Source organism: Neovison vison, chromosome 12 (assembly GCF_020171115.1).
Source record: "Neovison vison isolate M4711 chromosome 12, ASM_NN_V1, whole genome shotgun sequence".
Taxonomy (NCBI): domain Eukaryota; kingdom Metazoa; phylum Chordata; class Mammalia; order Carnivora; family Mustelidae; genus Neogale; species Neogale vison.
This window is the reverse complement of record NC_058102.1, coordinates 6,707,934-6,729,145: the sequence shown is the minus strand read 5'-3', so window position 1 is coordinate 6,729,145 and position 21,212 is coordinate 6,707,934. Positions and strand designations below refer to the sequence as shown.

Below are 21,212 nucleotides of genomic sequence, written 5' to 3'. Positions count from 1 at the left end.
AATAGTATGGCGTGAATATCTGCGTTATTAAAAGGAAATGAGGAGATGCCATGAAGCACGACCCAAAGTAAGCCACTCAAAAACCGTAGTCGAAGATGAAAAGGCATTTCGAGCATGATGGGTGGGGGAAAGCAAGTCAGGTGTAGGGCACTGTTTTTTGCAAAGCCAGGAGGTTCTCCCCCGCTACCTGACACTCCAGGCCAGCCACCGGTTGTCCTGACCCAGGCACGCATTCTGCATATTTCTTCTCTTTCATTCATCAGGTATTTACTGAGCGACTCCTAGGTAGGCGCCAAACACTTTATTCTCGGCACCTTCGTTTGGATGGTCACTGGGCATCTCAAACATCACCGGCCTCACACCGAACTCCCCAAACGGAACATTTCTCAGGTAATGGCAACTCTCCTTCCATATATGCTCAAGCCCAAACCTTTGAGTCCTCTTTGCCACCCCTCTCCCTCACTCCCCATGTCCAGTCTTTTGGCAAAACCTGTTGCCCTCTGCCTTCCCAACCCGCCTCTCATTACTCTCCCGGCAACCATCACATCTTGCCTGGATCACTAGCTGCAGCATCCTCGCCAGCCGGCGGCTCCCACCTGCACCCACCGCCCACAGCGGCCAGAGTACGCCTACAGAACTCGAGTTCCGCTGGGGCACCCGGCGGCTCAGTAGGATGAAGCCTCCCACTCCTGGCTTCCGCTCAGGTCCTGATCTGAGAGCTGTGAGGTCGAGCCCAGGGTTGGCCTCCTGCGGAGCCTGCTTGAGATTCTCTCTCTCCTTCTCCCTCTGCTTGCTTGAGTGCTCGCTCTCTCTAAAAAAAATAAATAGAAAATAAAATATAACAGATCATGCTTTGCTCCACCCTGTGATGGCCGTTTATCCCAGTCTAGAGACTCACAGATTTACGAAGCCCCACCCACACGTTCCGACCCCCTCTCCCCCTGCTCTCCCCTCCTCCCTGACTCCCGGCCACACCGTCCTCCTTACAGTTCCTCAAACACACAACAGGCCTCCGAGCCCTGGCACTAGCTGTTCCCCTGCCTTGAACGCTCTTCCTCCAGATTTTGGCATGGATGGCTTCTTTATTTCCTCCCAGTGTATCTCAAAGGCCACCTGCTCAATGAGGCCTACCTTGACCTTCCCATTTGAAATTGCGATCTCTACTTTAGCAGTGCCCAAGCTCCCTGGCCCTCCTATATTTTCTGTACCCCTTATTCCCATCTAACACATTTATTATGGTTTCTATTATTAAAAGAATTAAATTTAGTAGAAGAGACAGATAACACGAAACGAAAGCGTGAATACAGGGGAGTTTCTATCGTGGCTAGTGAAAATACAACTCAGGGATGTGATAAGAGACTTGAGGGTAGGATACTTTCCATCGCCTGGTCAGGGAGGGGACATCTGAGCAGAGACCTAATCGATGTGAAGGAGCCCTGAGACGTTAGAGCCGAGGGGTAAGGACAAGAACACACTCTAGGCTGCAGGAAAGTGCAAAGGCTAGAGCCCCGAGCCCGGAACCACCAAGTTCATGGGCAGATACGCCGACTTCGCTGGCTTCCAGCCTCTGGTGTGTGGCTGAGCACTCCTGCGACCTTCACTACAGTCCACCAAGAGACCGACCCCAGGCAGAGCCTGGGGGCCGCGGGTGGGCAGGCCGCTGGCAGGGGCGGAAGCAGAAATGGATAAGCCCCAGAAACAGAGATTTGAGGGGCACCTGGGTGGCTCAGTGGGTTAAAGCCTCTGCCTTTGGCTCAGGTCATGATCCCGGGGTCCTGGGATCGAGCCCCGCATCGGGCTCTCTGCTCAGTGGACCCTGCTTCCTCCTCTCTCTCTGCCTGCCTCTCTGCCTACTTGTGATCTCTGTCTGTCAAATACATAAATAAAATCTTTAAAAAAAAAAATTTAAAAAAAAAAAAAAAAAAGAGAGATTTGAGAATTTCAGGGCCCGGGTGGAGTCGCCAGGAAGCTCGCCCGGGCCTCGCGGGCTGGATAGGAGCCCGCCCAGAGGAGGCGCCGGCCGAAGCCGTCCCAGGCTTGGCTCCGTGGGAAAAGTGGGCCGGGCGGGATGAGGGGGCTGGAGACGGGGAGAGAAGGGCTCCGAGTTCTCCCGGCGGTGGGCTGGGTGCGAGGCCCGCGGACGGCCTGCGGTGGGGCCCTGGGTTCGAGGTCGCCCGCCGCTGACCAGCTCTGTCCCGGGCTCTGGGGCCTCAGTTTCCCCCCCACGCGTGGATCAGGGGCGGCTTCGCGGACCGCGCGGTGAGCCGCGGGAGGGGAGGGGCGCGGGGGGTAACTCGAGCCGCCCGGAAGGGGTCTCCCGGCGCCCGCGGCCACGTTCCGGTCCTGGCGGAGGCGCGGGGTCCGGAGCCGGGGTCGCCCCGAGCCGCGGGCGCAGCCCACCCCGCGGGCCGCCCTCCCGAGCGGCGTCGCGCCCGGCGGCGTGGAGGTGAGCGGGCCGGGCGGGCCCTGGAGGCGGTGGCCCCGGGAAGGCGTGGCCCGCGGAGACGTGGCGGGGCAGCCCCACTGCGCGGACCGGGAGACTGAGGCGGCCGCCGCGGGACTCCTGCGGAGGCCACCGCTGTTTTAGGGCGGTGGCGGGTCCGGGGCAACCCGGTGGCCCCAGGCCGCTGCGTCCCAGGCCCCAGCCCGCCCAGCTCCTCTAACAAAAAGAATCAGGAGACACGGGTGTACCGGCCCCTCGCGGGCTGTGCGGTCCCCGTCCCGCACCCAGGCTCGCGGCGGGAGCCGGAGCATTGCCCCGCGGGCCCCGGGGTCCCCTTTCTGCGCCCGGGTGCCGTGCCGGGAGGACCTCCGTGAGCCCCCGCCTCCCGCGACCCGCCACGGGCACGGCCCCGCCCCCGAAGGCCTGGCCTGTTTCTCTCCCCAGGCCTTATGGGGACTGGTCCTTAACGTGACTTCTTACTTAATTTTCCCATTCATTTATTATTTATCTTTGTTTACAATGTCTCCCCGCTGGAATGCAGGCTCCAGGACGGACGGATTGCTTTGTCCACTGCTGTCTTCCTGGTTATTTCAGTACTTTCTGAAGTCCTCATCTCGATGGGCTTTTTATGGGAGGCTACGCGGGCAGCCAAGCCGACTCCCGCCCAGACGAGTCAGTCCTGCGCTAGACGTTCTGGGGCTGGGGAGAGTGCGGTAAACAAGATCATTGTGGGGGGAAGGAAAAGAAAGCAGAAGTGGGGGGCTACTGGTTGGGTCAGCTTGTGCTCGGGAGCACTTTAGAAACAGTGATCAGGGCAGGCCTCGCAGATTAGGTGACTTCAGCGCGCAGATAAACCCTGGGACTGCTAAAAGGGCAAAGCAGGAAGCTGAGGACACTTAACTCTGACCTTGACTTTGGGTGTAGGGGACTGAGCTCTGCAAAGTGATGGTCAGTTGCTCTCAGGAGCCTGGTCTGGGTGGGTGGGAAGGTAGGGAGATTATCAGGGGTCAGGGGAGGCTTCCTGGAGGAGGCGGTGATTTTACTGGGCCTCTAAGACTGAGTAGGAGTTCTCATCCTTTAGGATGCTGTGATGGGGTTTTGACAATTGTTTTGCAGGTGCCCTAGGAACCACATAGTCAAAGGGTTACACCGAGAGGCTGGACGAGAGGCCCCCGCCCTCTTGCTGTGGGCTCTGCTGGTAAGTGAGTCCCTGTGGAGACTGGCCCCTGGAAGGCATGAGGGAATCAGGAGACCAAGCTCTGCTTCTCACTGATCATGCGGGCTTGGGCAGTTCATCTTCGCTGCTCTGGGCATCCGTTTTTCATGAGTCAGGAGGACAGTTGGATTGGGTGCCCCTTAGGATCCGTGGGGCACCCGCATTCAGGAGGGATTGGGTTGGGGTTGGGGTTGGTCCTACCCAGCCACACCCTGTGTTTGTACAACACTCTTATATACTGAGCCGGTTCCCGTGTAAGCCTCCCCCAAGCCTCCACCCCTGCCAGTGGAGGAATGGGGCCTGGCTTGCCCCACCCTGCCTTCATCTGGCCCCAAAGGCCACAGATTCCTTAACTAAAGGATAACTGCCATTAACCAAGGAGAGGCTGGCGGGGGCCCAGGAGGGTCACAGAAACCTTGGAGGTTTGGCTTCAGGGTTGGAGCTAAGGGACCCCTGGACTAAGGGATGGTTCAAGCAGTGATTTCTATGGGTTCAGGGTCCATTTCAGCTCAGCTGATGCTTTTTTCTTTGGAGTTTAAAAAGCTGTTTCAAACCCCTCCTTACCTCCTGGTCTGGGACAGTCACATTATCCTTCTGAGTCCTCTGCTGTCCAGTTTTTCGCACGCCCCTCACAACCACCCTTTGCGAGAAAAGGCAGGGACACAAGCCCATTTCACAGATGAGGACCCTGAGAGCCTCAGGGTACACAGCAAGTGAGTAGAGGCCACAGGGCAGGGGCCCAGGGGTCCTCCAGAGCCAGCGTTCTTTTCCCAGCAGGGGCAGAGAGGCTGCCTTCTGCTCTGACCTGTGGCCACCCATCTCCCCTCACAGTTCTTAAGGGAGCCATGAAGCTGAATGAGAGGAGCGTGGCCCACTACGCGCTGAGCGACTCCCCCGCCGACCATACGGGCTTTCTGCGAACCTGGGGCGGGCCAGGGACTGCACCGACCCCCAGTGGCACTGGCCGGAGGTGCTGGTTTGTCCTCAAAGGCAACTTGCTCTTCTCCTTTGAGAGTCGGGAGAGCCGGGCCCCGCTGAGCCTGGTGGTGCTGGAGGGCTGCACGGTGGAGCTGGCCGAGGCTCCCGTGTCCGAGGAGTTCGCCTTCGCCATCTGCTTCGACGCCCCTGGTGTGCGCCCACACCTGCTGGCGGCCGATGGGCCCGCGGCGCAGGAGGCCTGGGTGAAGGCCCTGTCCAGGGCCAGCTTTAGCTACATGCGCCTGGTGGTGCGCGAGCTGGAGAGCCAGCTGCGCCAGGCCCGCCACAGCCTGGCTCTGCATCGCCACTCATCCTGGAAGGCCATTGGCAGCCACTGTAAGCCCCAGGCTCCTGACCGCCGGTCTCCAGGCCTGGAAAACGGTCACTCCCCCTCCAAGGACTGCAGCCCCGTGGACTCGGTTGAAGAAAGAGGCAGCGAGCCAGCGGGGCAGGGCTTGGCCGAGTGGCAGGGCCCGGCCAGCCTCTTCCTGGACAGGAGGCAGAGCCCCGCGTTCCCTGAGACCTCCTACTTTTCTACCCTGCACAACTGGTACGGCCAGGAGATCACGGAGCTGAGGCAGAGGTGGCTGCGGAGGGTCTGGGGGAGCCGGCCAGCTCGGGAGAAACAGGATGGGCCCTGAGCCTCTGCCCTTGGGGGTTCTGCCCTTATCCTGCTGGTCAGGATTCAATGTTTATTCGGTTTCAAGTTGTTTTTTTGAGAGGGTTCTTTCCTTCCTGCTTTTTAGTCCTTCTCCAGGTTCCAGATCCACCCTCATGCCTGGATGGGACTGAGGCATCATTCTTTCCTGCACCTTTATTTCCTGAGGCCCAGAGAGGAAGGGGGCTTGCTTGGTAGCCATGGAGCCTGACCAAGTCTCTGCCGCTCTGCTGGACTGCCCCTCTGGCAGGGGACACTAGTCCAATGGTGGAAATGGGGACTATTATGTGGCCATAGAATGCTACCTGCACACCAGACTCTACAACCACAACTTCCTACACAGGGAGCCTTATGTACATTTAAATACCAGAAGTTGGCTCAAGTGTTAGCTTGGGGAACTGACAGCATCAGAGAAAGTAGGTTTATTGCCATAGGGGTTTCTGGGGCCAGTTGCTTCCTGAGAGGTGGGGCATAGGACCCCTTCCCCTCTGCAGTTTGGGTGGGGCCCTCTGGAGGGAGAGGGCCTTCAGTCAGCAAAAGGGGATTGATTCTGCTCAGAAAGTGTCGGGGCCCTCAGCTTCTCTCCCTGGCTGCCCTGTCTATAGATGGTGCTGGTCATGGCCCCAGGAAGGACTGTGTTCTGCCCTGAGCAGCTGGCTCTGGGAGCTGCCAGGTGGGAAGCTAAAGGAGGGGGAGGCACATGGGGCTCCCTGGGGAAGCCAGGCTGTTATTTTGGTTCTCAGTCGGGGTCATTCTAGAAGCTTGGACGCAGGATTTCCAGCAAGCACCCTGTGATAAACTCTTTCCTCCTAACTGTGCTAAGAGCCACTCCCGATCCCGAACCTGGCCTGGGAACTCATTGACGGTCCCGCTGGTCAGCCAGTGCGTGTCCGCCAAGACCCTGTCTTTGCTACTCCCAGCAGCTCGGTGTCACGCGTTTCCTCTATTGTTGAGGGAGGCAACGTGACTGAGTGGAGAGAGCCAGCAGCCAGCCCGCCTGAGCCGCGGGGTGTGGCCGCAGCGGCTGGATGGGAGATCCCGAGGCGGTCAAGACATGCCCCCTCTGCCTGCGCGCAATCGGCCCCTTCTTAGCCTCTCGAGCCCTTACTAAGGCCTTGGGTACACTGCCCAGGGTCCGAGTAGGTCTAGAGGCTTCCGCTCAGCCCAAGACCAGGACGCCGGGAGGCCACCAGGGTCCGGAACCCGCTCCTGCGGGCTTGTTCCCAGGCCCACTGCGCCTTGTTTTATACTCAGACACTACAGGCTTTTGTTCTCGTTCTTACGGTCACAGTGTTTTTTATACGAGTAAAACACTTAGTTTTTATTACTCACTTCGGTTCCTCGAGTTTATTTCAACAGTCACTTGCCCAGGTCGTGCGAAAGCTCGCACTTCCCCTTCCGAGGTCTTTCCACTTGCCTCTCTGCAGCGTGCACCTTGGCAAGAAACAGAATTCCAGAATCATCCGGGTAGTACAACTAACGGGTTTGAATCGTGTTTTTTTTAAATGTTAAAAAGAAAAATACGACTGTCTGAAGGTCGATGAAAGTGACTTCCCTTCCCAACGGCCACCTGCTCTGCCCAGCCCCGGCGAGCCAGGGCGAGGGAACAATGGCGGAAGCGAAAAGGTTCCACCACGACCGCTTGCGGGAGGAGCGGGCCCGCCAGGCCCGGAACGAGGCGGCTACGGGGCATTGACCCCTCCTCGTGACGTCACCACGTCGGGCGCGTGACAAACGCCTCTTTCGCACGGCAACAGGAACTAGGCTGGGCCTCGCGTCTGATCCCAAAAGCCTCGCGAGGGTTGGGCGGTGCTCTCCCGGAGGGCGTCACAGCGGCGGGGCGGTGGGCTCCGGGTGCCGGGCTAGGGGCGGAGCTGGGAGATGGCGTCCGGAGCGGCTCGCTGGCTGGCCCTGGCATCCTTGCGATCCGGGGCTTTCCGGAGCGGGCCGAGCTTGAGGAAAGGTGGTGGTGATGTCTCCGCCGGAGGAGGTGGCGCAGGTCGGAGCCTGGTACCGTCGAGGTCAGTCATCGTTACTCGCAGCGGCGCCATTTTGCCCAAACCGGTGAAAGTGAGTGTCTGCCTGGAGGCGGGGCGAAGGGGCCGCGGCCAATCATTATGGGGAGTGTGCGCGGGTCGACGCTGACTGATAGGAGCAAAGGCCAATCATACGACCGCCTTAGACCGGAAGCCGGATCAAGGACAAAGTTTAGCGATGATGCGCTGCTAATTTTGACAGGTGGGAGGAAATGGGTCAGATCCCGGTGTTGAGTTGGGCGCACCGAGACAGGGGATGGGGGGCGAGAGCTGAGGAGGACTGCGCCCTGCACTGGCTCGTCGTGGTGAGCTAGCAGGGAGCGTGGTGCCCTAGTTCTCCAGGCCACAAGACTCGGCTGTGTGTGTCCGGTGTAGACAAGTCACGTAACCACTCCGTTCTCGTCCACCTCGCAGTTGACGGGATGGAATAAAGAGTTGTGAAAGGGCTTTTAGATAAAGGGTACGTGGGACAGAACTTCTGTTTTTATAAGTTTTGACTTACTACTTAATTCACGTGATTTGCTGTTCTGAGAGATAGGCAGGGAGTTACTACGACCACTGTTTCCAAGGATGAAGTCGGGCCAAAGCAGTGAAGCTCGGAGGCTCCAAAGCTAGCAGCGAGTTGGGCCCTGGAATCCAGGTTTCTGGCTGGTACAACCCCAGTCCCTAACCAGGTCCTGTTTTTCCCACCGCTGAATGCTGTCGTCTGCCCCAAGTACTTTTTTTTTTTTTCTTCTAAGTAAAATGGTAACAGCCCCTTACATCAAACAAGTTTGCTTTTTGACTCCAGGGCGGTGTGGGAGTTAGAAAACAGAAATTCTCCTACAGTTAGTACAGCCAGTGCTAGCTTGCACAGACAGGTGAGTTCAGGACTGTTCTGTGGCAAGAAGCAGGGTCCGTATTGAAGAGCTGCTTTATAAAAAGGCACAGCTGGGAAAAACCCTGAAACTCTGTAGGAAAATATGAGAGGATATGTTGAAATTCCACTGAAACTCCCCTAGTCCATCTACACAGCTAGTCTTTTATGGTAAAGACATGCTTATTTTTCAAAACATGGTTGTTTTTGAGATTTGATGTGAAATTAAACTGGGGAATCTGTTAAAGAACTGTACAAAGTATCCTTCCACGGTACATGAACAACTAATTTTTAGATGTCTAGAATGAATGCCTTGTACTTTTCTTTCTGGTAGCCACATTGATGGCCATAAAATAACCTTCTCTTTTTCTTTTTCTTGTTCTGCATGTTTCCAAAATCAAGTAGTTGTGTATTATGGGTCTGGGGTTCACAGGAGTGCCTTAGGGGCCAGGCCTTCTGTGGTCCCACAGAGTGGGCTCTGGAGCTCACAGCCACCGCTCTGACCCTCTGCAGATGTCCTTCGGCCTTCTCCGTGTGTTCTCCATCGTGATCCCCTTTCTCTATGTGGGGACACTCATTAGCAAGAACTTTGCTGCTCTACTTGAGGAGCACGACATTTTTGTCCCAGAGGATGACGACGACGATGACTAACAGGTAAGACTTCCTTTTCTCCTATGTGGACCAGGAACAGGAAGGGGGTGGGGGCATTTGAACTCTGATGCAGTTTGCGCTGGTAGCAGTTTCTGGTCCCTTGAAGCAGATGTGCAGACCTTTTTAATAAATTGACTGACTTTGCTGTTTTTATTTTGCCTTTTCTCTATGTTGATGAGATCTTACTGATTTAAAAATTCACTGGAATGGGATAGGGCACCTGGATGGCTCAGTCGGTCAAGCATCTGCCTGAGGCTCTGGTCATGATCTCAGGGTCCCAGGTTTGAGCTCTATGTTGGGCTCCTCCTCAGCAGGGAGTCTGCTTCTCCCTCTTCCTCTCCCCCTACCCCCTGCTTGTGCACTCTCTCTCTCAAATAAGTAAGTAAAATCTTTAAAAAAGAAAATTAACTAGGATCTCCTCCAATTGGGTTGATCCCAACCAGTCTTTATCTTTGTTCTCTCAACCCACAAGTTTCTTAACAATTTAATGCCTTACACACGCACCCCAAACAGCTTCATTCTCCGCATTGAAATTTAGAAACTGCAGGTCTTGACCGTGGTCAGCAAGGTTACCACACTCTCTGCCTGTTCCATTCAGCTCTCTGGTGTTGGCTCCCGTGCTTGAGTATGTGCTGCTTGGCTGCCCTTCCGTTGTAGCTAAGGACAGTTCTGGCTCCACAGTCTGACAGTCAAGCGTGCCGTGACCTGGGCACGCCAATTATTCAAGCCTTGTCTTCCATATTCCCAACCACTCACCTCTCCCCAGTATTCACTGTTTCTTGAATCACCCACATGCTTTCCCGCTCCCAAGCAGAGGCTCACTCTTCCTTCTAGTTGGAAGGCTATTTCGCACTACTCTTTAAGATTTTTTTTTTTTTTCATTAATTTGAGAGAAGACAGACAGACAGCACAAGCAGAAGGAGAAGGAGAAGCAAACTCCCTGCTGAGCAGGGAGCCCGATGCAGGGCTCAATCCCAGGACCTGAAGATCATGACCCGAGCCAAAGACAGATGCCTAACCACTGAGCCATCCAGGTGCCCCTATTTCTCACTATTCTTACTTCCACCAATTCTTCATTGTCGTTGATGAAGTTTTCCCTCATTCCTCCATTTGAAAGTGACTGCTGTGAGGCGCCCGGGTGGCTCAGAGGGTTAAAGCCTCTGCCTTCGGCCCAGGTCATGATCCCAGGGTGCTGGGATCGAGCCCCGCATCGGGCTCTCTGCTCCGTGGGGAGCCTGCTTCCTCCTCTCTCTCTCTCTGCCTACTTGTGATCTTTCTCTGTCAAATAAATAAATAAATAAAATCTTTAAAAAAAAAAAAAGGTCTTTTAAGTTTTTTTTAAGGATTTTCTATATAGTTAAAAAAAAAAAGCTCTTTCTTTCTTTTAAGTTTTTTTTTTAAGATTTTTTATTTATTTTATTTGACAGATAGAGATCACAAGCAGGCAGAGAGGCAGGCAGAGAGAGAGGGAGGAGGAAGCAGGCTCCCTGCTGAGCGGAGAGCCCGATAAGGGCCTCCATCCCAGGATCCTGGGATCATGACCTGAGCCGAAGGCAGAGGCTTTAACCCTCTGAGCCACCCAGGCGCCCCCCACAAAAAAAGTTCTTTAAAAAAAAAGGAGGGTGGGACGCCTGGGTGGCTCAGTTGGTTAAGCAGCTGCCTTCAGCTCAGGTCATGATCCCAGGGTCCTGGGATCGAGTCCCACATCGGGCTCCTTGCTTGGCAGGGAGCCTGCTTCTCCCTCTGCCTCTGCCTGCCTCTTTGTCTGCCTGTGCTCACTCGCTTTCTCTCCCTCTGTCTCTGACAAATAAATAAAATCTTAAAAAAAAAAAAAAAATTTAGAAAAAAAAAAAAAAGGAGGGACTGCTGTGCTCTCTGACTGAAGTATGTCTTGTGACAGTATTACATGCTTAACCACACAGGCACACCCCCAAATTCTACTAGACTAAGAGTTTCTTGCTGGCAAGGAACACTTTTTTTTTTTTAAGTGAGCTCTACACCCTGTGTAGGGCCTGAACTCATGATCCCAAGATCAAGAGTCACATGTTCCACCAACTGAGCCAGCCAAATGCCCCCGGAAGTTTGTATTTTATACCTATGGGTCCCCAGTTCCTGGTCTCTGATGAATGTTCATTAAATGTGTGAGTGAAGAAACAAACTGTCTGGCTCCTGCCTTGTTTGATAGAACCTCTCTGGAATGCTTTTTGGTGTGTGGCCAGAAGGCTGCTCTGTGCCCAGTTCACTGCTGCTTTGCTTTCTTACAGGACATGGAGGAAGTACAGAAAGGAGACAGCCCTGACTTAATCATGATATGGTGATGCTCACAGCCTCTCCTCCTGCCCTGTCTGAAGGGTGCAGGGAAAGCCCTCAGCCTCCCAACTCCAGTGAAGCCTCCTGCATCGTCTGTGACTGCAGCCCAGATCCCCAGGCCCTGGGACATTCCCACAAATGTGCTGTCCACTGAGCACCATCACCTTATGAATAAACATGCTAAACATCAGCTCGGTATGACTGAGTAGCGGCTGAACTGTCCCCGCATGAGTGACCCCTGCTGTAGTTTCCTGTCCCCGCAGTCTGTTCTCTGGCAGCTGGATGTTAACAGGCCTCTGATTTACAGCCCAAGATTTCCAGGCCCCTCACCCCGCCCCTGGATCCGCAAAGGTCATTACAGGCAACTGGGACCTATTTTCATTATGTACAAAAGCCCAACAGAAACTTTACCCTCAGTAAAGATGCACAGGATAACTAAAGCCTCGAGCGCGTTGAGGAACACTGGCGAGTTGTCAGAGGCCAGGCATAAGCTGTGAGCGTTTACAACTCTTTGAGAAACATTGTTATTAAAATGAATCTTTCAACACTTGGGTTCCTTAGATGAAAAGATAGTAAAAGGGTTGGTGGTGCAGAAGAATCTGGGAACGCAGGGTGACTACCTGCCGAACTCCTCTCTCCAGCACTTAGACTGGCCAGGGGAAGAAGCATTGAAAGCAGAGAGGAGTTCTTTAACGTGTGTTGACATCTATTCTGTCACTGGAGCTATAACCCAGTTTGGAAGAACAGTAGAAATATTTCTGCTTCGTGTGCACTAAACAGTGTTCCTAGCCAAGTGCCCAATGGCGTAGGAAGTTAATTTTACTTTCAGGACTGCTGCTTGTTGCCCGGAGACAGGCGAGGCCTCGTCAGAACCCAGGGGAGAACAGCCCGGCTTGGCAGCCTGACTTCTGTGCCTCCTAGTTTTGCTCTGATCTCTCTCCCGACAGCAAAACCTGGCTCATTCTGGATAACCTGTGCTGTGAAACCAAGCAACCCTAAGGGCTGTAGAAACATGGCTACCGGCGGCCACCTGGGTGGCTCAGTTGGTTAAGCATCTGACTCTTGATTTCCGCCCAGGCTGTGATCTCAGTCGTGAGACTGAGCCCCGAGTGGGACTCTGTGCTGGGCATCCCTCCCCCTCTGAGCCCCACCCCCACCCCCTTAACAAAGTCATCCAGCCTGATAGCCAGGAGGCTAGTTTCTGAGCAGATGGCCTCATCCTTCCTGTTTACTGACATGCGAGGCTCTGAGAAAAGAGAATCTAATTTGGAGCAAACACCACACTTCAGGAAAGGGAAAGAACAGGTGGTGTGTACACAAAGACCCCACTTGTTCAGGCAAAAAGGGAGACAGCCTGCAGGGGAGGGACTCCCCACTGGCTCACCAGTGGAATTCTATTAGGAAGTGACCATCACATACTGAGTTTATTTGCACTCTAAAATATTTAAATATCAACATGCACCTTTCCCCTGAGTGACTTCACGGGTCATGGCCAACATAGAACTTGGACAGGAAATCCTTTGGCCTCGGCGCTTCTGTTTCATGGAAGAACCGCATGACGTGTGTCCGCTGCTTCCACACGTTGATCGTTTCCTCCAGTTCCATCTTGCCCTGCACACGTGGGGGAGAGGAGTTCGGTCAGAGCGGCGGAGGGGAAGGAATGTGACGCTGCAGGCTGGGACTCCGTGCTCTGCTCTGGCACAGATTGACTGCGTCACCTTGGGCAAGGAACATCCTCTGTCAGGACCAGTTTCCGGATCTAGAAAATGAGGAGGTTGGGCTAACTGACCTCTGTGGCCTTTCAAATTCTCTGTCGCGAACTGACTCCAGGCGGGGAGACTTCCAGGTCAACAGGCCCCTGCCCCGACTGCCTGACCTGACTGGCTGAATTTGGGTTTCTGCTAAACACTCATCCTGTGGTACGTACTGGTCCTTGCTGAAGTTCGCACTGATGACCAGAAAGGACACAATCAGGCCTGGGATTTGACCCCATTCACACAGGACTCCGCTAACCAGCCTGCCTCTTCCAGCAGCAGCCCGGTGGAGCAGTAACTTCAGAACGGGGTTCGGGAAGAGTTTCAAACCTTCCTCTTTAGGTCTTTTTCCAAAATACAAGCCCCAGAGCATCTGGGTGGCTTAGTCGGTTAAACGGCTGCCTTCAGCTCAGGTCATGATCTCAGGGTCCTGGGATCAGGCCCTGTTTTGGGCTCCCCACTCGGGAGTCTGCTTCTCCCTCTTCCTCGGCCCTCTCCCTGACTCGTGCTCGGTCTCTCAAATAACAAGACCTTTTTTTTTTCTTTTGAAAGAATTTATTTATTTGACACAGAGAGATCACAAGTAGGCAGAGAGGCAGGTAGAGAGAGAGGGGGAAGCAGGCTCCCTGCTGAGCAGAGAGCCCGATGCGGGACTGGATCCCAGGACCCTGAGATTGTGACCCACTGAGCCACCCAGGCACCCCCACAAATAATAAAATCTTTAAAAAATAATGAATAAAAATAAAAATGCAAGGCCCGGTGGGTTTCTTCTTGAACAATCTTCTATTTAATCAGGTGATAACCACCTCTAAGTTCACCTGTTTCTTTGAAACACTAAGCAAAAGCTACTGACCTAGCAGTTGCTTTTTAAACTTGGGAGACAGAACTGAGCAGCTCTGGACAAGCCAGCTGCTCTTAAGCCCATCAGGGAAGGTCACTTACCTTAATGACCAGAAGATCCACCACCCTGGGGTCTGTGACGTGGGCATTCTTCATGAACATTTCTCGGACTTTATCCCGTCCTTGCTTCACAGTGATGTCGAGCTGGAACAATTGCACTAGAGAGGAAACATGATTCAGGGAAGAAATTACACGGTGAAAACCTGTTTTACAAAAACAGTCCGTGAACACATCCAGGCTGCCCATTCATTTCATCAGCAGACATCACTAGCCTGACCCTAAGCGAGGTGCCTGAGGCTGTAGAGGAGTGACTCGTGCCCGCAAGGGGCTCAGAGTTGACTTGCAGAGACCGGACTGCGCTGTCTGGGCTGCGGTAGAGCACAGCAGAGCACAGTTCAAGATCCCAGCTCGGTCACAGCACCTGTGTGGTCCTGCAGACATAAGCTTCTCCGTGCCTAAGCGTATTTGTTTCTGAGGGAGAGGAGGAGGGTAATAGCACAGAGAACTTCAGAGCTGTTGGGAGGATTCCATGAGATAAGATGCTTAGAACAGTGCCCCGCATGGAATAAGCTCTCAAAAAGGTTAGCTTTATTCTCAGAGACAACAATCGGCAAAAGATGACGGGGCTGAAATGAACCAGCAGTGATGGGGTGTGGGTTTGAGCGGCACATGGCTCAGGGCGCGGGGAGCCTGCTGTGTGTGCAGGGGCGGCTTCAGTCTGGCCAGCAATTACTACCACATCAGGTTACTCGGGGGAAGGAGGGAACAGTCTTCGAAGTTAACTCCTACTCATCTCTCAAATTCTGATCCAAGGGACAGCCATCCGTGAATGCAAACATAAAATCACTATACTCGGGGCGCCTGGGTGGCTCAGTGGTTAAGCCGCTGCCTTCGGCTCAGGTCATGATCTCAGGGTCCTGGGATCGAGTCCCGCATCGGGCTCTCTGCTCAGCAGGGAGCCTGCTTCCCTCTCTCTCTCTGCCTGCCTCTCCATCTACTTGTGATTTCTCTCTGTCAAATAAATAAATAAAATCTTAAAAAAAAAAAAAAATCACGATACTCGGCAACCCCTGGCTAAGTCGATGCCTCAAAGGGTGGCACAGCCTTAGGGACCCGAGACTTCAGCTGAGGCACATTATGTCCTTTGAAAACTAGGTTTCGGTCATTTGTATTCTCACCCTCTGGCAGTCAGCCTTCAGTGGCTTCACCGACGACGACGAGGGCACGAACAGGGCCTTGTGTGGTGGGCAGGATTTGGGAGAGGGGGCACACTAAGCATAAATAAGGCTCAGAGGCTAGAATGAGCATGTGGTTGTGTGTTCATCTGGTGAGGACGCCTGGTGTTGTGGCCATTCCTGTGACATGTCCACTCTCGTCTATAGAATCAGAACCAGCTCTGCAACACGAGAGCTATGGAGTGACTGAGTGAATCGACAATCAAGTTTCAGTCTTTAACTATACTCAATTTAGAGCCAGCGACAGGAAAATAAAGCTTCTGCTGAGGTATTTATACCTTGCCTTGCTGATCCCGGCAGGGAATAAGCACCTGCAGAAACTGAACAGGAGAAACCGCAGCCAGCCTTACAGGGAAGTGTTAACAGAGAACAGGAAATCGCTCACACTGGAAAGAACTCGGGATCCAGTGGCGTGCTGGAGCAGGCTCTTGGGGAGTCTCTCTTCCCAATCTGCCTTCACTGACTTCACTTTGGTAGCTTAAAAATCAACCATGGCGGGAGTACCAGCTCCCAGAAAATTGGTAAATGCTATAAATCTGCGTTCCCACCAGTGTGTATCATAGTGGGAATTTTATTTTTTATTTTAGAAAGAGAGTAGAGGGAGGGGCAGAGGAAGAGGGGGAAGCAGACTCCCTGCTGAGCAGGAAGCCCAGTACAGCTTGACTCCAGGAGGCTTGATCCCAAAACCTGGAGACCATACCTAAGCGACCTGAGCCGAAGCCAGGTGCCAGGTGCCTCTCATAGTGGAATTTTAGAGAAGAGCAAAGAGAGGGACAGTAAGACAAAGAGATACAAAGACAAATGCAAACTAATAGGGATTCTGGGATTCAGAATCCTCCCATTTGGGGGGAGTGAGGCCTATGGCACTGTGAGTACTTGCCCGAAGTCATACGATTGGTCCCTGGCAAATGTGGGCCTGGAATCCAGGTTGTTTATTTCTATTTTACAATCTGGTGTTTTTTAAAGGAAATGAATATGAGGACCCTTCCCCTGCTATCAGTGTTTACCTTTCCTGCATTTTTATATTAGATCTCTGCCCAACCTTGGGAGCTTAAAAAAACAAGGTCCCTCTATACCAGGGGAGCTGGTGCCCATCTGCTCCCGTTCCTCATAATCTCCTGAACTACACTCCAGGACGTTGGGTGTGTAAGTCTTCTTCCTTAGGAAGATGTTCACAAGCACAAATGCAGTTTGGCTTACAGTGTCAGTTCACAGGTCCCTGAATGCCCATCCTTCGCGGCTTAACAACCCTTGTCTGTGGAGAGACAAATTCCATAGCTTTGTCCTGATCTCCCTCCTCCCCCCAACCCTTTGACCACGCCCCTCCACCGGGTGGGAAAGGCTGTGGGAAGGCAAACAGCAACAGCCCAAGCGATGACCTGCCCAGTCATTCTTTGGTTTAACTCGGTGCTTGCTGCTTAAACCAGCAACGATCCTGCCCACCCACTAGCACAAATGGCCGTATCTGGAGGCATTCGGGGCTGTCTCACTAGGGAAAGAGTCCTACCGGCATCTAGTGGGAAGAGGCCAGGGACGTTGTTAAAAATCCTATGCCCCACGATTATCCAGCACAAATGTGCTGAGAGGCCCTGGATAAATTAATTCCAACTGCTCTCCCTCAACTCAGCTTCTTGGCTTCTTCTTTGAATTCTGAATACTGAAATTGCGGTTTTGAAAAAAATCTAAGAGGACTAAGGAAGGTATCAAATCAAAATCAAAAGGAAGGTATCAAAGTGCCCCTCTTGGATGAAGATGCCTTTTCCACAGCCTCTGCGTGTTTTTCCAAAATTACTGTCAAGGTTTTCCTGAGTCAGGAAGGCTCTGACACATCAAGAGCTGATATCCTCAGCTGTCTGCTCCACTCACTCAGGAAGCGTTCATACCAGATACTGTGAGATCCTGAGATGGGAAGGCGGGCGGTGTGCTGGAGAGCACGGAGTCAGGGGTCAAACCAGCTGGGTAAGGTCTCCCCACCATTATGAACTATGACCTCGACTTGGGTACAACCCCTTCAGCCTGCTTCCTCAGCTAAAAAATAGGAAAGAAAAGAACCTCAGACCTAATTTCTTTATGGGAACATGGCAAAAATCGGTGACAATATCTTGTAAACAGTGAAGCTACTATAAATGTTAGTTGTTAAAACATTTCAGCACTTGCTTCTATTTTACATCTTAAAATACATCTATTCTAAGTCTTAATGGCCTGGATATATGCCTGTCTTCCTGACTAGACCGGAAGAGGAGGGCTGTTTTATTCACTTTTGTATCTCTGGGCATCCAGTAGCGCCCCTATTGTACAAGAGATCCCAGTGAAATGGAAATTAAATAGTTTCTACAGAAAACCTCCTGTTTTGTAACCAGCGAGCCTCAGCTAATACTTCTGCAGTAGAGGGGTCTGAAGGAAGGTAGTTCTGCCTCTGTGCTCCCATGCAAGGGCACGACCAGCCAAGCAAAGGGCCGCTCACGCGTGCAGCCTAACTGGGTCCTGAGAGATTCAGGGAAAACTCAGCAGGAGCAAAGAGCCAGTGTAAAAGCTGGATAGCCGGGCTCTGCGGTCTGGCTCCTCTCCTCACTAATCGTGTGATGAGAAGACACACTTAGGTGCCTCCATTTTCTTATCTGGAAGACAAGGAAACAATTAGAACCCACCCTCAAATAGGGCAATGTGAAGCATTTAGCACAGTGCTAGGCCATATATATGCAAGTCAGTAAATGTTAGTATTAGAAATACTACTACTTATTCCAATTCTTGGTTTGGCTCCTCAGCTGGAGTCCCAACCATGGATAGCCTAACACCAGTGTAGACACAGGCCTGAGCAACTGGCCACCTGCGGACCACCAGCTACAGACCACCAATCCTCCCCATAAGGGGGGGCACCACCCCTGTGCCCCTCCCCACCTGCCCCCCCTTTTCAGGACCCGTCGGACTCTGGAATAATCTTCTCAAACAGTATTTGAGGGGAATTCCTGAGAGAGGATAGTTTAAAGACTTCCGGACGCTGACTGCGGACAACTGGGTCTGTCCTCAACTCAGCCATCGATTGTTTTTCTTTTTTTTTAAAGCCATCACAAACGATTCTTCCTGCATCTGGGTCTTGTTCTCTCTGCAACAAGAAAGGGTTCTAGGCACTCACAGGATTCTGCTAGGCAAACACTGTGTTTTCAAACATCTGCAATTGAATACACCCTCCTCCCCCGGCCCAAACACACAGGTGAAGACACTGGCTGCTCTCACTTCCCTGTACCTATTATTCACCTGCCCCCGAAAGCATCTACATCGGCGGTCTCCGAACCAGCAGTTCACTTAAGTTTCTCCCTCCCTTGTGTCCTGGGGTGTAAGTTCTGGTCATCAGCAACCTCTCAGAAAGTCAGGTTCAGGACAGGGACACTGTGGAGCAGACCGTTCTCACACACCAAAAAACTGGATTTTGCACAAATGCTCCTGCTTTAAGTAACAGTAATAATAATCGTAATAATAAAAACAACAGTGGCGGGCGCCTGGGTGGCTCAGTGGGTTAAGCCGCTGCCTTCGGCTCAGGTCATGATCTCAGGGTCCTGGGATCGAGGCCCACGTCGGGCTCTCTGCTCAGCAGGGAGCCTGCTTCCTCCTCTCTCTCTGCCTGCCTCTCTGCCTACTTGTGATCTCGCTCTGTCAAATAAATAAATAAAATCTTTAAAAAAAAAAAAAAAACAACAGTGGCGGCCAACATTCAATGAGTACCTAAGTGCCAAGGCTTCCCCTCAGCACTTTAAATATACTACCTTTTTAATAAGTCTACTCTCTGAAGAAGGTATCACCATGATGCTCGTTTTACAGAGGAGGAAACTGAGGCACAGCAAGATGAAATAATTTGCTCAAGGTCACACAGCTAGTAAGAGGCAAGGTCTGGGGACAAGTCTGTGTTAACTACCACACTCTATTGCTTCTCACACACACGTAGGGAAGGGACAGCCCAGAGGGGAGCTCACTTACGAACACCTTCCCTCTTAGACCAGCAGTGACGGTCCACACTAAAACACACTCCATCAATCTACAAAACAACAAAATATCGACAGCCTCTAACGTTCCTACCGTCCTTGACAGTTTATTTCCCAGATCTTTTCTCAACAGGGACATTGGGCAGTGCCGAGGGGGAACACCGAGATAAGAAAACAGAATCTCTGCAACCGGGGACCTCAGTATTTCAATCCTTCCAGTGACTGGTTCTGGGGCATCTAAGTGAAGGCAGGGGACAGCGAGGCAGTAGGGGGCAGGTCATGCGAGGGGAGGGAACGGAGTTCCTAAGAAATGCTAGAGGCAGGCAGAGCTGGGGAGCAAGCTCGGGAAGCTGTGGGAGGCCACCTCACTTGGACTGGAAAAGCCACCAAACACTGACTTAACTGGATGACCTTGGGAAAGTCACTTCCCTTCTCTGGTGGTCTGTTTTTCCGTGGCGGGTGGGGGTGGGCGTGTGCGAGACAGATGACCACTCAAGCCCTACACCCACTTTCGGCTCACAGAACCTAATGGGCACCTGTAAATACAGTCAGCAACTTACAGCTGACTTTGGGTTCCAGATCCACCAAGGCTGGCTCTGGGCCTCGGGGGCATCACTTCGCCTCTAGGTGCCTCACATCCCTCACCTATAAAACAAGCCTGTCACCCACAGTCCCTCCCACGGAATCGGTAACAATTACGGGGACGAAAAGGGCCAACGCGCCCAGAGCGCCTAGAAGCGCGGTTCGGACGCAGGTCACGGTTGCTTTTGAGACCGGCGCCGCCGCCGGGTCGGGTCCACCAATGCTTGGGTGACCCTCCTCCCCTGAAGCACCCGGAGTCGCCTGTGCCCAGGTCGGTGACCTCAGCTCGTCCCGGGAGAAATGGGAGGCCAGGACGGCTGCGACCTTGGGCGGCTGCATCCGGAGCCCCGCTTGCGCCGCGGCCTCTCACCAGTGTTCGGCACCTCTCGGTACCAGGCGCGGTACAACTCGCGCACCCTCCGCTTGGCTTCGTTCATGTCCCGACTAAAAATGGGCTTCACTGAAGTGGGCACCGTAGCAGCAGCCCGCCGGAGGCCGCTCGCCGCCATCTTGCTAAAGAAACCACCTTCAGTGGGGGCGGCCAAAGGACGAAAGTCTTTTGTCATTGGCTAAAACTAAAAGCCACGCCCCCAAGCGCCATGGGTAGGCGGGAGGATAGCTGTGGGACTCTCTGACTGGCTGGGAGGACGCTAGGGGATGCGCATGCCCAGACCCGGAAACCCCAGCTCAGCTGTTGGTGAGGTTGGCCCAACCTCGCCGCCAGGAGACGCTCGAGCGCCAGGCTGGCCGCGGAGCCGCAGCCTTGGCGTCCTCCGTTGTCCCGCCGGCCACCACCAGCTCGCCGCGCTCCTTTGGTTGTGCCTGTGGGCGCGCGGGTCTCGCAGAGCTTCGCGGGTCGCTTTCCCCGGGCCGGGGTCACGGGTCCCCAGGGGCAGCGGAAGCCCCCCAGGGCGCCTGGGCTTCCTTGGCGCCGGCCTGGGCCCTGTGCGGTTTCTCTGCAGCATCATTCTGTCCCCCACCCCCCACCCCCCACCCCAATAAACCAACTCTTCGGAAGCGCTGGGTAGCCGCCAAAGCTCTTTCCTGGCCGTTGCCCTCCTGGCGCTTCTCCACGTCCCGGGAAGGTGGGCTCTATCATCAGCCCCGTTTCAGACAAGAACCTTTTCATCCTAACCTGTGCATCTCCGTGAGAAGCGGCCCAGAAACGTGGAGCCGGAGGCAGGCTTGCATCGACTGTCCTGCGTGTCCCCTCCGTTGTGATATTTTTCTACTGAGGTTGTCATCTGGCCATCCCGGGTGGGGGGTCCGGAGGTGCTAAGGGAGAAATAACAGCTAACGCATGGCAGGCCGCACACTAGACCATTTTACCTGATCTTCTTTAATCTCATGGATCAGAGAGCTTCTGTTAGCACCCCAGGAAACAGGTGGTTTGGGGTCAAGGTCACGTGCACCTTGTGAGGGTGCTGGGGGAGGGGCAGGAGCAGGGGCTGAGCTCAGCTCTGAGACCCCAGCCAGCACGGAATAGGGCCCTGCAACTATCCCAGCCTTTCCCGTTTTAAAGGGTAAAAGAAAATCCGATTTTTGTTCTTGCATTGCCTTTTAAAATGTGTCTGCTTTTAAGTGAGTTACTCATTCAAAGGAAGCTTGCACCATAT

General features: G+C 53.5%; 3 protein-coding genes across 3 annotated transcripts in view; 2 read left to right on the top strand and 1 right to left on the bottom strand.

The window, feature by feature from the left end:
* The window catches only part of PHETA2 (PH domain containing endocytic trafficking adaptor 2), a 45,623-nt gene extending 39,004 nt beyond the window's left edge, over positions 1–6,619 (top strand). The window contains exons 3-5 of the mRNA XM_044229248.1: positions 264–390; positions 3,560–3,641; positions 4,491–6,619. Of these exons, the coding sequence (XP_044085183.1) occupies positions 4,505–5,278 (774 nt within the window). The 5' untranslated portion in view covers positions 264–390; positions 3,560–3,641; positions 4,491–4,504 and the 3' untranslated portion in view covers positions 5,279–6,619. The remainder of the gene's footprint in view (positions 1–263; positions 391–3,559; positions 3,642–4,490) is intronic.
* Positions 6,620–7,100: 481 nt separating this feature from the next.
* SMDT1 (single-pass membrane protein with aspartate rich tail 1) lies at positions 7,101–11,338 on the top strand. The gene is made up of 3 exons (XM_044229249.1): positions 7,101–7,365; positions 8,701–8,841; positions 11,103–11,338. Exons 1-2 carry the CDS (start codon positions 7,177–7,179, stop codon positions 8,836–8,838), a joined length of 327 nt encoding a protein of 108 aa, XP_044085184.1. The 5' UTR covers positions 7,101–7,176; the 3' UTR covers positions 8,839–8,841; positions 11,103–11,338.
* A 1,215-nt stretch (positions 11,339–12,553) lies between these two features.
* NDUFA6 (NADH:ubiquinone oxidoreductase subunit A6) lies at positions 12,554–20,148 on the bottom strand. Its single transcript, XM_044227868.1, has 3 exons — positions 19,967–20,148; positions 13,845–13,960; positions 12,554–12,759 (listed from the first exon to the last, which is right to left on the bottom strand). Exons 1-3 carry the CDS (start codon positions 20,103–20,105, stop codon positions 12,628–12,630), a joined length of 387 nt encoding a protein of 128 aa, XP_044083803.1. The 5' UTR covers positions 20,106–20,148; the 3' UTR covers positions 12,554–12,627.
* Positions 20,149–21,212: the final 1,064 nt, after the last annotated feature.